The following is a 15,443-nucleotide window of genomic DNA, read 5'->3' as shown; positions in this document are numbered from 1 at the left end:
TACTTTTGTTTCACTTTACAACTACAATTTCTTTCTACCGTTATTATCACAAATGTTTCTGTTGCATCAAGAGCAACACAAGTTTAGAGACGAAACCACGCCCCTTGGGATACAAGAAAATGAATGAGCACTTTGCCATCCACAACCAAATTCACAGGCTGATGGACATTCCCTCAAACCTCTGGGCCAAATCCTCCAAACCCTGTTGGTGTCATATTAACATTCATGTGGTAGCACCTCTGTTTCTCTATGATGCTGGTTATCTCACTGTAGTGGTTTGAAGGGCACTCACCCAACTCACTATGCCGTCCTGCAGCCAAATATATGTTTATGTACATGTTTGTGCATTCAAATTGAGAGCCATCGATTTTTTCCCTCACCCCTATTATTTAGTGCCTGCCACACAACACAGCCAACTATGAACTCCTTAAGTGGGCAAAAAAATGTATCAATATGGATATCTGCATATACTGCTGAGGCACCTACCGGACAGCGAGGATGTGCATGGGTTGCGACCGTCGGAGGCTGGTTTGAGGTGAGTCCGCAGACGAGGAGGAGGAGGATGGCTCTGGGGAGACGTGGGTTAGCGCATGTAAGTGCTGACCCTGCCGAGGCTGGTTGTGTTGCATGTGATTGTGGTGTGAGGAAGAGGTTTGTCCATTGTGCAGTAGTGGGGTGGACTCTGTCTGCTGACCACTGCAGGTGGAATACAGGCTCTCCTGCGAAGAGTTCATATCATTCACCAGGGCCTCCAAATCGACGTCATCCTCTGGAGGAGACAGATAGAAAAGGAGCACATCACTGACTGAGAAACTGGAAGTAAAAATCTCTCAAACAAGACTAAAAACTGTTGAGGACAAATGACCACAGAACAGTGTGGAGCAGAAAACACATCGCTACTGCTAGAAAGACCCAGTCAAACCCAAAATGCAATAAAAGCACAATAAAAGAAAAATGAAAAGCCTATAAGCCTGCTGCTTTGGTTTTAAATAGTTGGGGCACACACAAAAAAAGAAGTTAAGTCCCTGGAGATCGTCGGGACTTTCCCTTTCTATTTTAGTTTTTAGCATTTCATTGTGGCCAGGATTTGAACCCTTGACCTAACTTTGCACCACCTTAATTCTAAGTAATACTTAAAAAAAACAAAAAAACACTGGCACACACAAAACACAACACAACACAACACACACACACACACACACAGGTAACCAGTTTTGCCAGAGTGCTCAATCAGCAAGACTATCTTGACTACGTACATGGTGCTACTCTGTGAGCCAAATCTCCAGGGATAACGGGTACAAGCTCAAACCTGCCTGTAACACTTTTTAACCCTTACCACTGGGGTTCACAGCGAAGGCGTCACACTGTAAGCATCTGCTCTAACTTCCCTGCATGTATCAAACATTCTGTGGAAATCTTTTCGGAGGGGGAATCTATTCTCAAAGCCCCTGTGAAAACATCTAGGCCCATTTAAATTCATGAAAAGAATTTTTCAACTGACTCCAGGAGCATGTTGTGTCAAAGTTTGAAACGAGCTCAATTGAAGAGAAGCTCTCTCTCCAGTTGCTTCATGCTGTGAAAGTTTTATCGTCTGGGTAAACTGGGTTCATAACTCTTTCTAAATTACAATATGCAGTGCTGACTCGTCTTATGATTAATAATTCTTCATTATGAAAATAGAAATCTCCTAAATTCATCATCCAATCTATGTATCCAGATCCCTCAATTGTACTGTAGGACACAAGTAAACCACTAGGGGGAGACAAGTTCTAATTGTAGAGCACAGGGGCTCTCAAATGTATGGGGTTCATGTGAAGGAACCCCATTCAGATATTAGGACATGATCACAAATTTAAATAACATTAATTATAATAAAACCCAATAAGAGAAGACATTTATAATAAAATATGTCTTAGGATGGAGTCATATTACTATTTGCACCGATTCTCTTAGGGACCGTTCGGTATTTATGGAATGGACCACCGGTGGAAAATTCGGGAGGGTCATGTCGTTTTATTTTTTGTTGAGGGGAGGGTCATCCAACATTTTTTAGTTGGGGGGGAGTCACCCAACTTTTTTATTCATGAAAACAGCAAAATTTCAAAGTGGCTTGTTTGGTGCATATTTATCCATGTACCTCTCAGTCTCGGCCCCCTAGCAGATGAGTCTGACCGCATACACAGAGTTTGCTGGGGGGGCAGGAGGAGCACTGCCCCGGTGGCTGAAACGGGTAATTGCATTGTTTAAAAAGTGAGGCGAATAATTACATCTGGCATGACCAGATATTTTATAAATATCTTAAATAACACAAGACAACTAAATGGTGGTAGGTAATACATCAGATTTCATATACTGCTTTAGTAAAAAAAAATATTACCTGGCTGACGATGGGAGCAGCAGCACTTAAAAAACGAAACTTACTGTTGCACTCGTCGGGCCTCTTGCCGTGCCAACCTTGCAATAAAGGTTTCCTAAATGCCATGTATATAAATGTGATGTCAGCTTACTAATTGATTGCGGGTTTTGTGTAGATTTGAACTTGTATACGTTTATTCCACTTTGTTTAAACGGCGAAGTGGAGAGGCCTTGTTCACCTGTTTGGAGCTGGCTGGTGAATGTGACGCTCGTATAGGCCTTGCTGGATACACCGTGACTCTGTTTGTGGATCTACTGATCGCTGTGGATTAGGCTACTTTTTTTTTCGTGTCATTGGATTACGGCAAAATAGGGATCTTTTTTTCTCAACTTGTCTTAACGTTTTATGGTGAGTTTGGAGAGGCATCTCAACAGACTGTAGGTCCAACACTGATTGTTCACTGTTACATTTTAGTTGAATTTAAGCGTCTGTCTATTGAGTTCCAAAACAGCCGTGCCGCGATTGGATTTCATAAGGGCGAATTGTTAAATTGTTATAATGTAATTTAAAATCTGCTTTAAAAATAAACATATGTGTTTTGGAATATAATGTTCAGCTTCGGCACCTTTACCTATGTGCTAAAATATACAATGACGAAGCCTAGTGACAAGTCCATAGCAACCAGTGTTGACTTGTTATTTCCCAGCGTCCTTTGCTGAATGGTCTCAATGTTTTATTGTTTTATTTCATGTGAATACTAGTTTACTAGAGGAGTAACTTAGTATTTGAAGTAATGCAGTAATGCATGAAGTGTGCATTTAGTTTCCATGCTTATTGTGTTTCCACAACAATGTTAGTGAGTAAGTCTACTGAAATGGCCACCACACCATAACAGAGGAGTGTGATGTGTAAGATGAGAATGCAGAGGTTAACTCCTGTACATCATGGCTGTAAAAATCAAATGGCATCTGTACTTCTTTGCTAAATGCAAACTTGCACGCAAGGGGAGGGTCATGCCTCTTTTTCAAATCATTTTGGAGGGTCATAGGAAAATTATTACTGATGAGGGGAGGGTCACGTCTTTTAGACGTTAGAGGCCACAAAACTCCTCTGGTGGCCCCTTAATTAAATAACGAACAGTCCCTTAGTGGCCCTACATTGTAACATGCAAAATGAGAAGATGTCTCATTCTTAATGATTACATGAAAAAGAATCTGAAAAAAGAGATAGGCTAGCATATTGTTATGTCTACTTCAGTGTATACAAAAACTTCAGCCACAGCCAATGGTTCACAAAACAAAGCTGAGAGTGAGTGAATGAACGAATGAATGAATGAATAAAACCATATTATGCACCACCTTCAGTCAGAACTCCAGGGCTTAAAATATGCCCTGTACTGTGTTACTCATGTAACTTCCCCACAGCTCAGGGTGCAGAACAGCTGACAGCTGGATCATGCGAGGTGGTGCGAGGGTCATGCCACTCTAAAGCAGCTAAAGGTTCCACTGCTCAGTGGACAGCTGACGTTGGAAAACAGCAATTTGATTGATGTAAAGTTTTAAAAGCACTGGTTTCAAAGTGAGCCGCTAAGCCTTGCGAGGAATCAGTTTCCCGTGGAAGTACAGCAGATTTATTTTTTCCATTAAAAAGAAATGTTCTAGAGGCAACAACAACAACAACAACAACAACAACAACATGAGCCAAAGGTTAACACGCTAGTAAACATCCCAATGTCAGCATGCATAGCTTTGTCTCCAGCACTGATGCTAAAAGCTGAAACTGAAAGTGTCGCCTTTGAGGAGCTTTTCCTGAAAACGTGTCAGGTAGCTGTATCACGGGTGCCTGTGAATCACAGGTGGTTAATCTGTAGGTATTAATAGTGACAGGTAAGCTGGAGTAGCTACTTATAGATAACCTGGAGAGCTAAAGAGCTATATACCACAGGACACAGGTTTCAAACAAGGCCATACAAGGGTAAGGACCGGGTAAGACACCTGTAGCACAGGACAAAGCAACATTGCCTGCATTTAAAGCTGGGTGATGTGGAAAAAATCTAATATCACGATATTTTTGACCAAATACATCAATGTCGATATTGTGGCGATGTTGTAGGGTTGACTATTGGTGCTTTCACAAAATATTAACACAATGAGAGTTTTGATAAATAATCACCAATAATGTGGATACAATGACTAAGTGGGTAAAGCAACTAATAGAACAGTTACAACAGTCTGGTAAGTTCAGAAAATGACATCACTTTACTGTAATGCAGCCTTTAAATCCAGGAAAAGACAACACGTGTCATATTACGATATCCAACATTTAACACGATATCTAGCCTCATATATCGATGTCGATATAATATCGATATATTGCCCAAGCCCTACCTGCATTCAGCAGCAGCGGTAATAAAAATAAAATCATAAATATATTTTTCTTTTTTTTAACAACATAACCAAACAAATACTTAACAAATGACATGAGGGTAAACCAGATACTACATCAAAAGTGAGCAGAATTCCAAAAATGAGTTTTACCTTTACATACATCATCTGCTCATCATCCATCATTCTCACTAGGTGAGACATGTACCCTCTAGCTAGTAAGAGAAAATACATTTACTCATCAATCTGACCTAGTCTGGCCTCTGGATGGGGATTGCCAGAGCTGTTTGCATACAATAAAACACAACCCATAAACTTGGATGCACGGATGCAGGATTGTTGCATTCTAACTAGTCATACGATTGCAATCACCTATGTACGTCACATTCGGACAAACAAAGATATGTGTCATGCACCCGGATATAAGGCTGACAGACTGATGACACAGACAGCATGCAGGCATGCACGCACAGGATTTAAACCCATAAAGATTTGGAGCAGGGAGCAAACTAAGGTTGTTCTTTCTTTGACATAGAGTACAGAACAAAAAGTTATCCTAGATAACACACATACACTTAGCCTTGGCATATAAGAGACATTTACACCTTTATGTCATGGCACACATGGCCAATATTACAGCTTTAATTAGATCCTCTCAGAATAGCACACACAGCTACAGATGTAGACAGAGCTGTTGAAAGTGAGACTTTTTACAGATGTGATGCAGTTGCTTATCTGCAACAAACTTTGGCACCCAACACTACACTGGATAATATCCTTACACTGTAAAGATCAACATGTTATTGTAGCAAGTACCATAAATCTGCACCCCAGGTCTAAAAGAAGTTTAGAGGTAACTAAACTTTCACCCCACCCTCATGTGCCAAGCAAGGTGTTTTAAACAACAAAACAAGAGACATACCAGCAACATCTGACAGATGCACAATTAAGAATTTATTGATCGCTGTATCCACCTAAAAGAGGGACCTCTGTTGAGAATCATACACTGGCTGTGGCTTTGGTATTTCGGAACGCAGCATGTACAGTGTAACAGGATAAAATGTGTAACAAACGGTATTTACACCTCTAGAGCTTTATTAAGGAGAGATAATATAGAGGTTAAATGGACTGCTAATGCTGTGTAATAAATGGATAGAAGCCGAGGAAACAAATATATTTTTAACAAATCCTTGCTCTTAAAAAATCCTTTATTATAAGATGTTGATTATCCTGAGTGTGGACTATGGATCCATGTGGAGGATTGTTTAATACTGTGCTCTATGGGAACTACACTAGGGCTATCACTAACTTCACTAGTGATTCATCTGACAGTTATTTTCTTGATTAATTTATTAATCTTTGTCAGAACAAATATATTGTTTTTTCAAATTTTTTTTGATAAATGATCCAACACCCCCATAAATTCAGTTTACATAATACTTAGACAATAATAACTGATTATCAGTTAATTTTTAATTCACGATATTTTAAGGAGTTGCATGATTTATAAACTACATGAATGTTTTAATTGGAGGTTTAACATGCCAAAGTGAAGACCTTTGTTTTAAAGTCAGTCCTCCATCTATCCATCTGTTCCTTTTCAGATTTTGGCCTTTACTTGACTGTAACAGTCAGAACCAAAATAACCAATATAATCAAATTTAACTTTGATGGGTCAAAGGATAACACTGACATTTTTGTCCTCTTTCCCTCTATTGCTTGAGCTCATTACTCCCCTTCTCTTCTAAGAAAGTATAATCGGTTAAATTAGGAGTAAAAAAGGGCCCAAGCTTCCTCTATTGTCTGAGCCACACGAAACATTCACTCCATTGACTCCTGGACCAAACAACCAAAAAACAGAGGAGTGAAAATGTCATGGCCTTATCATCCCACATAAACAAACACACAAATAAATACACATGATTATTGGGTCTGCTACAGTGTGGAACAGGATGTAACTGCCTCGCCTCAGATATCTTAATGCTAGTACATAACATTTTGAGATATTAGCCAATGAAATTACTAAATAACCTTCACATAGTCACATTCAGATGATTTTATCTCGCAGGCACTACTAATCTCATGACTGCATCGTTATGTCATATGCTAAGTTGAAGTAGCAGACCACATCTGAGCACCCCACCTTTCTCCCATTTTTTCTTTCCTCTTTTTCGGTCTCTTTTCTCTGGGACAGAACCATGTCCAGACGACTTTATCCCAGGTTCTTCACTGCCCACTGCTTTCCTTATTCTGAATAAATAAATTAAATGAAGTACTTCCTGGTCAAGGCATGATTTGTACTGTTATTGGTGAAATTCTAAAACAATATAATGAAAACTTGGTGATAGTGGATGATTATCTAGTCTTTTAAGTCGGTGTGTGATCAAATGTGCCCAAGTTGATTTCCTGTTGCAGTGTATGTGAATGACATCACATGACAGGAAGTTAACAAGAGGCAGAGGCTATTGCCTAGCAATGGATTTCCATTGAAAAAGTCTATAGAAAATTAACTTGGCTATACGACTGAAGTCACTCTGGCGTGTGGCGGGGAAAACAACAAAGAGAAGATGGTGTTTGCACAGTACAAGGCTGTGAAATTGCATCTGTGAGAGACTGGGAAGGACTCAAGTCTGTGTCATGCCACAGCTCGGCCTCGTCATTGTTATAGATATTTAAGAAAGACTGCATTAGGGCAAGCATTATTAAACTTTGAAAATGCTAACTTCACAGTAAAATAGTACGTGCATGGCAATTTATAGATTACATATTGGGAAAATCATGTGGAGCAACTTCTATTTCTAGACATCAAATATCGGCTTGCAAATGCCACAATAAGCCACTCAATTAGCCTAGAAATCTAGACGCACCCTAGCGGCAGCAAATGTAATTTGCAGCCAGGGGGTCTAGCAACTCTCCATTGGCTTGTGAGCTGGAAAAGCCAAACTCTAGCCGGGCCAATCACATCGCGTATAGAGTCGGAGGACGGGCTTAACATAATGACGGCAGAGTTACGACGGTTCCACGTGAATTCCCTGCTACTTGAAAACAAAGGCAATGGCTGCTGCTGCTGGCGAACAGCGGTCTTTCGAATCGGCTTTGGCCGCGACTCTGGAGACTTGGAGTTAAGCTTTTCTTTGAGAAAAGAACAAAGAACAGCACTGAAGTTATTCTTAAAAAAGGAAGATGTGTTCGGAGTTTAATCTATCGTTTAATCTATCAACTAGCATTGCTCTGGTTGGTTGTAGCGCTATCCTATTGCGTGCAGAGGGAATTTGAAAGACAACGATTATCCCACCCCTCGGATTGAGCCCTGCCAATGGTGAATTCCCAGACCAAACATCTTGATGTGGGTCTGGCTTGTCAGGTTACCGCTCAATAGCATCTCAGTCCAAACGTGAAATAATGGCAGGTCATGTTCCAACAATGGCATACTGTTCCCTCCACTGTTCCAGTTGTATAGCAAGCACAGTAAGTAGCTGGTGGCGCTATTACAGCGGCTCTAAGAATAAAAGTGTGGGTTTACTGGAAAACAAGTTTAATAACGTTAGCAAGGATTATAATCCCACTAATAACACCAGAGGTACTGAAGCTAAATTCAAAATCCCTGCTCAAATGATAGACTTGCAGCCGCATACATAATACAGTTTGTGAGACATGATAAAATGGAAAAAGGTGGTCGCTAAATTGTCACCCATTGCTTGAGGCGTTTAAAAAAAGAGTGAGACAGTGGAGGAGATCTGATAAAAATCTAAATGGTCTGGAGTACCAGTGGTCATAAATCTCGCTCATAACACCTGTCTGGCATTATCTACGCTTTATTAAACTGGGTATCCACCCAAAATATCATTATTCAGACAGTTTAAGCAAAATTTTTCCTGAGTTAAAGTCATCTGCATTTGTCTGCCTCTCCGGTCCTCCTGAGTTCCCTCCATCCCGGCTGATCCTGAAAAAATACAATGTAATTTCTGCTCTATTTATTTCCCATGCTGGGGCCAAGCGTTCTAATTTACTCGTTGAGTCCTCGCAGACTCCCCGCCCTTACCTCCCATGCTGAGCCAATATTGTGCTTAAATCTCATGCTCCGATTGTTATGGATGTACCCTGCATGGCGCAATTATATATATGGCGTGATTATAATGGCACCCTGTGTCCATGAATCACCCTTTGAACTGCTGAAATGTTTGCAGCGGAAGAGACCCAAATATATATTATCCCCCTCAACAAGTCCCACTACTATGTAAAATCATATGTTGATGTAAGAGTATATGCCAACCTTGATGGTTAGGAGAACTCCGATTGGCTGATTGCTGGAAGCTCGGACCAATGAGGTCAGCTTGTCTGTGATTGGAGGACAGGTCTATATTGTCCTGCTGTGGAAGAGAGAAGCAAGAAAAAAAAATTATATTTTGTCGCCCCACTGGGAACTGTGTTACAGGAGCCAAACACTTAACCCACAATGGTTGATGCATAGAGGCAACCCACTAACTGGTACTTTAGTGTGGGTATACCTCTATTACATACAGACATTCAAATGTCTACAAGACCATGTGACACACCGGCCTTCAAATACCAAAAACAAACTTTATTCTTACTCGTCACATACACACAGTACGTTGTAGTGAAATTCTAATTCTGCATTTTTAACCCATCCTAAGTATTAAGAGTGGACAGCATCCGGGGAGCAACTTGGGGTTCAGTGTCTTTCTCAGGGACACTTGGATATGTGGCCGAATGAGCATAGGATTGAACCGCCAACCTTGTGATTATAAGGGCGACCATTCTACCTCCAAGCCAAAAGCCACACAAGTCGCCCACAAAAGGTAGTATCCTTGATCCAAAATTCAAAATGAGAGGTGGAAGCATTACATAATGTTTTATTTTTATTTCATTTTATTATATATTATTTCCATTTGGAACTAACGCTACAATAACATAAAAAATACAAAACACTTGAACTATGATAACCTCTACTATTTCTACCATTTAAAGACAAAGTCCTGGTTTGACCTTTTTCCATCATATTTCCAGTCACTGCAAACAAATCGCCACAAAAAAAGTCATGTTTCTTGTCATATTTGATTGAGGAGTGGGAACAGCACAAATTGGTACTTTCTGTGTACTTGCTACTGACCCACAGCAGACCTCCTCTGATGATGTAATAAAAACGGTTGCTTGTTCTGCCTCATTCACAGTAGTGACAGACAATGCAGGCAGAGCTGGATTCTCTTACACAGATGTTGTTCTACCTTATTTTCTATCATAGATTGCCTTCTATCAGTTTGACTTATCTTTCTTGCCTCTAGAGCCTTTGAGTTACACTGATTAAATGACGATGTTACTGGTACCCATCATGTTATTCTTTAGACCCCCAGTCAGATGATTTTTCTGTACAGTGTACGCACATGCAGCTGAAGCAATAAGGCACAGAAACATTATACACACCCGTGACCCTGACTTCACTCTACCACAAATACAAGCATACACACATCCGACACAAACCAACACACACACACGGACACCAACACACCGACACACACCGACACACACCGACACACACCGACACACACACACACACACACACACACACACACACACACACACACACACACACACACACACACACACACACACACACACACCTAATGTGATATGCACTTAAACAACAAATTCCTTTTCTACCATTATTCTCAATTCTCGAATTTGGAAGGTTTTAGATGCATTTTATATTAGATTTGTGTCTCCTTGCAACAGATGTAAAGACGTTCCTGAATGAGCCATTTTCAATGCAAAGCTAAAAAAAATTCACTTCTTTTATTTCTAATTTGTTTTCTTCAAACTTTTTTTAATTCCTTCAGCATCTGTAACATTAAAAGTAACTTTACTAACAAGATTTAATGAGCAGTTCAAAGAGAATTGACTCACTGTGAGAATATAGCTTGAAGGAGAATTCCACTCTGATGACTCAATTCGGCTGAATAGTTTAGTAATGTACAATCCATGATTTGCCTGCAAAATGTTTAGCTTTAATGTTCAGTTAAGAAGTCATCAGTGTTCCTCTCTGGTGTCTATACTGGTGCCTAAGTTCAGACTATACTGGATATAACTGGAGGTCCATCGGCAGCATATGGTTCTGTCCACCACCACCCTCCAACCCCTCTTCTATACCAACTAACCCAACCGCATCCAATCATTTCATTGCATTGTTCCATCTTTGTATTGTCTTGCGTTCTCGGCTGGATTGAAAAAGAGATTTTGGAGCTTAATGGGACTAACCTGCTTTTGAAATAAAAAAAAATAGTAAAATAACCACCGCGTCACACCATTTGTTCCCATGACATAGCTAGCCCCGTCATCAAAACACACCATCTGGGAGTCCAGTTACCAGACTGTGACTGATCCCTACCCAGTCACCCAAACAGCACTGGGACGCTGTTTGGTTAGTGGGATGGTACAGCATTAGTGTGTGTGTGTGTATGAGAGCGTATTCAGGACAGGATGGTCATGGTTCAGCTCCACTGAGCAAAAACGTGGGGACTCTTTCACACCATATACTGGTCTTGAATACTATTCTGCATGGCTGTCTGGGAGTAAATGAGTTTACACACACACACACACACACACACACACACACACACACACACACACACACACACACTATAAAGGACCTTTAAAGCACACCTTGATCTCTTTTGTGGACTTTACCAACAAAAATCTAAAACCCAGACAGCCTTTGATGCCTCTATAGACACTTGAATGTTGTTGGGGATTTCATTCTATAAATACTGGCCATTTAGCATAATTCTCAGTCATTCTATTGCCTAACTCTACATTTGGTTCTAGGTTTATTGAACCCTGTAAGGTTGAGACAACAAAGAGGGGAGAAGAAAAATAAGAAAATAAAAGCCGACATTTTTTCTTTTTTTGTCTGTTGAAGAAAAGATGTTCTCTCTCTTTTATCCTTGTTCTTGCATTTTCTCACTCTGCTCTCACAGTAATTATTTTACACACAGACACAGAAGCACAGGCACACACACACACACACACACACACACACACACACACACACACACACACACACACACACACACACACACATGTTGCTTAAGTTCTTAGAGAGGGGTCAAAACAGGACTGAGGGTAGGCCAAGTTTTAACAAGTAGCACAAGGACCCTTTCATATTAATGAAGTTGAAAGGAACTCCAAATAAGAGTCAAGGGGCCGAGGGTTCAGCTTTTTAAAAGGGGTCAGTGGAAGGCTAGAGACAAGGTTAAGGCACTGAAAGCAGGACTGACACAAAGGTCTGGAGATTGGGCCTCAAACTAAAAGAAAAAGACTGAGACACATGTCAAAGCTACGCCTTTAGAAGAGGTCAGATTGAGGTTAAATGTTATGCCCGGGGATTGAATATGAATTGATACTTGGCTTACAGAGAGGCCTTTGGTTAAGAAAGAGCTGAGAATGGACTTGATCCATAAGAACATTTCAAGTTTGACAGTATAAGATTTCCATTACGGTTCGATTTACCAAGAACCTAATATGCTCAGAAAGCTTTAGAGATGTGGAAATCTTACTCAAGGGTCCAAGACTTGCTTCTGGCAAACCATTCTTGCTGACAGACAGTGCTAACTGTAGAGACAGTCCTGTTACTAAATAAATGAACACTAGACAGCAGGTGGAAATCCAGTCTTACATAATGAACCAAAATGAGATCAGGAGATCACATGAATGTCTGCTCTAGTCCTAGCCTTTATTATGTTATTTACCCAGACAATTTGACAGGTCCATCGGAGTTCAGCAGAACTAGGAAAGTTTTCTAAGATACATCTGCCTCTATAAGTAGCCCTACTTACTGAAATAATCACTGGCTACTTTAGACATACAGTACATTGTTATTTTATCATAAATATATCAAGCAAAAAGAAAGCAGAAAAATTACAGTATTTATGAAAACTTTATTGAAAGTTTTGGTCAGTGGTACCCACTGGTCCCTATCCAAAACCAATACTTTACTAAATTCTGAATGAGGTGAGAACAAACAGTTGGTTACTGTTTAACATCATAAACCCAAGCTAAATGTTACCAATAAAAATAAAACATGTATAAACATCCCTTGATTATACAAATAGCCTGGTTATCCTGCCTGCCCTGCTGCAAGAAATTCAGACATATTTCTGCTTATAAATGCAGGGATAGGTACCTAATGCATGCTGGAATTATATCCAGCCAGTCCATGTCTCTGAACTAGGTATGGTGAATGTACACTAAAGGAAAGGAACACTTGTACATTTGATTTAACTAAATGTAGGTTACTGAAAGTGATGATCAACTGAGTCAAAGCTGTAAAGTTAACTTAGTCACCATAGCCTCAATACCACGTTCATACTGACAAATGATTTCTGTCAAACGATCCTCCTCTTACAAATGCAATAAACTGTTCACACTGAAAAGCTCAAGCAAAACAAATGCAATCTCCATGATTTCAAGAAATATTGGTAGGTTATGGGAAACACCACACAATCGTGTTAATGTTTAATCCCAAATAACACAATATGGCTATCTCAGGCACCTCAGGGAAAACATGTGCTGGACTCTGCTTGTTTATCCAGTGATTCAGCTTAGATTTGGGAAAGCTTAATACACTAGAGGGCAAACAGAACTGTTATACATGACAATATTTTTTGGCATCCAGAGAGTTTTACTATACATGAGGGTCCAGGTTTGTTTTACATTTATCTAACCTTATAAAACATATTATTGGTACTGTAGTTTCTGGATTAAGGGTCCTTTAATAAGCTATCATCCTGCCACTAACAATATTTTTTTACCACATCAAATTTGCCTTGCTTTGCACATACCATCATTTATTCACTGGTCACAATCATACAACAGAAACAAGATTAAAGTGGTGATATAATCTCTTGAGTTTAGTATGAATGTTATCTTCACTCGAATCTGTTTTGGATTGCCGATGCAGTTTTATCAGGGAAAATCTTCCTTAACATCGGAATTTCACAGCAAGTCAAGCAGCAATCAAGGTACATCTGTTATAGCTGAATGCTTTGCAAACAGCAGAGTGTGTAAACTAGAGTGTGTACATTAAGGTCTGTATACTGTAGCTCCAGCAGCATCCATCCAAACCGTTCAAAGAACTAAATTATTATTCACTCCATTTAGATTTTAAAGCTTTTAAAGCAGCCTCCAATAATGGAATAGTCGATGTCTGCCAAAAAAAACAAAAAAACAGTTGATTTCCATTAAAATCATCTAAATTACAAGACAAAATGTTGAGGGCTTGGTGTGTTTGAGAAAAGGGAACTATTGCAGTGTGAATGAAATACGCAAATATGGTACACAGAGAAGATTAGCCTAAACATATTTACATTGCTCTATTTTTGGACACTATACAGTATATGGCGATTCATAAAAGGGGGGTTAACCTCAGCCTAAACTCAAGACCTATTCCCTGTAGTTTTATTTTTGTTGGGTTAGTTCCTTAAACTGTTCCATTATTAAATGTATGCCTCATTAAAAATTATGCTTTGCTAACAACATACGTGGATTCATCTTTGCAGCTGAAGCAATAAGGCAGAATCACAGAAACAATATACACACTTGTGACCCTAACTTCACTCTACCACAAATACAAGCATGTAAGCATGCACGCACACGCACACACACACACACACACACACACACACACACACACACACACACACACACAGTCTACAATCTTTGGTTTCTGTCTCTCTAAGATGAGTTAATTCATGTTACTATACATGTCAATATTTTCCAGCTTTGTAATAATTACATACATTTACAAGTCATTTTCTTGACTTCGTTTCGCATCTTACACTTTGACAATCAAAGAACAATATAAAAGAAAATATAGAAATCTAAACAAAAAATAAATCATAAATCTTCAAGTCTCATTAGAAATGGCGCCAGCCTGACAAATTTTATTAAAATGTTCTAAAAAAAATAAGAATAATAAAAGGGCACACACTTGTTCTTTAAATGGTTCTAAACAGAACCACAGATGAGTTTACAGCTAAGTGCTACTCGTGCTAAATGTGTTACTTGTTCTCAGGCCTCTGAGGTCAAAGGTCATAGGTAATGCTATGGTTCAGCAGTCAATAGACTAGCTTCTGATCAGACTAATAGTGCTACTGCCCTAATACAAATGTTTGGAAGCCCTTTGCTCTAAAACCTAAAACCTGATGTCCAAAAGGTCCAAATCTGCCCTTCCTCACATAAAAGCAAATCAGCACATCAGGATACAAGTTGATGTTTAAGCCTTAATTTGTACCTAAAATCAACATCAAGTTCGTCTCTTTCTAATCCAAATATTCACATACACTAATACTGTCAGTAACAATTCAACATGACAAATTAAGATTAGGATTAAAAGACAAAAAGTGCCTGCAGCTCCTTTAGTGTGTATCTATGCATCCTCATACAGTAGTTTAAATGTGATTTGCTTTGGTTTTGTTTGGCTAGTATGCTGTGATTTACTCAATACTGTAAGCCCACGAATGATTATTATGATTACCTTGTCGTTATATTTGAGTGAGATAAATTTCCTGTAACTTTTTGACATAATAATCAGGTGAACTACAATCAATCACCCCAAACCCAGGACAGAAATATAGCACTGTTGGCAAGGTGAAAATCAATGTTTATGTTTTTAGGAAAACTTTTCCTTT

The 15,443-nt window shown here is 39.4% G+C and overlaps 1 protein-coding gene and 1 long non-coding RNA gene across 3 annotated transcripts in view; one reads left to right on the top strand and one right to left on the bottom strand.

Moving 5' to 3' along the window:
• The window catches only part of grb10b (growth factor receptor-bound protein 10b), a 69,574-nt gene that overhangs the window by 37,751 nt on the left and 16,380 nt on the right, over positions 1-15,443 (bottom strand). For both annotated transcript variants that reach the window (XM_031278226.2, XM_031278225.2), the window contains exons 3-4: positions 9,014-9,110; positions 487-769 (exon numbers count right to left, since the gene is read on the bottom strand). In XM_031278226.2, the coding sequence (XP_031134086.1) occupies positions 487-769; positions 9,014-9,110 (380 nt within the window). The remainder of the gene's footprint in view (positions 1-486; positions 770-9,013; positions 9,111-15,443) is intronic.
• Positions 4,169-14,632, top strand: LOC116035242. Its single transcript, XR_004101309.1, has 4 exons — positions 4,169-4,179; positions 9,264-9,273; positions 12,410-12,412; positions 14,498-14,632. It is a non-coding gene; the product is annotated as an uncharacterized LOC116035242 (long non-coding RNA).

Source organism: Sander lucioperca, chromosome 10, assembly GCF_008315115.2.
Source record: "Sander lucioperca isolate FBNREF2018 chromosome 10, SLUC_FBN_1.2, whole genome shotgun sequence".
NCBI lineage: Eukaryota > Metazoa > Chordata > Actinopteri > Perciformes > Percidae > Sander > Sander lucioperca.
The sequence above is the reverse complement of the archived record's forward strand: the minus strand, read 5'-3'. Positions and strand labels throughout refer to the sequence as shown.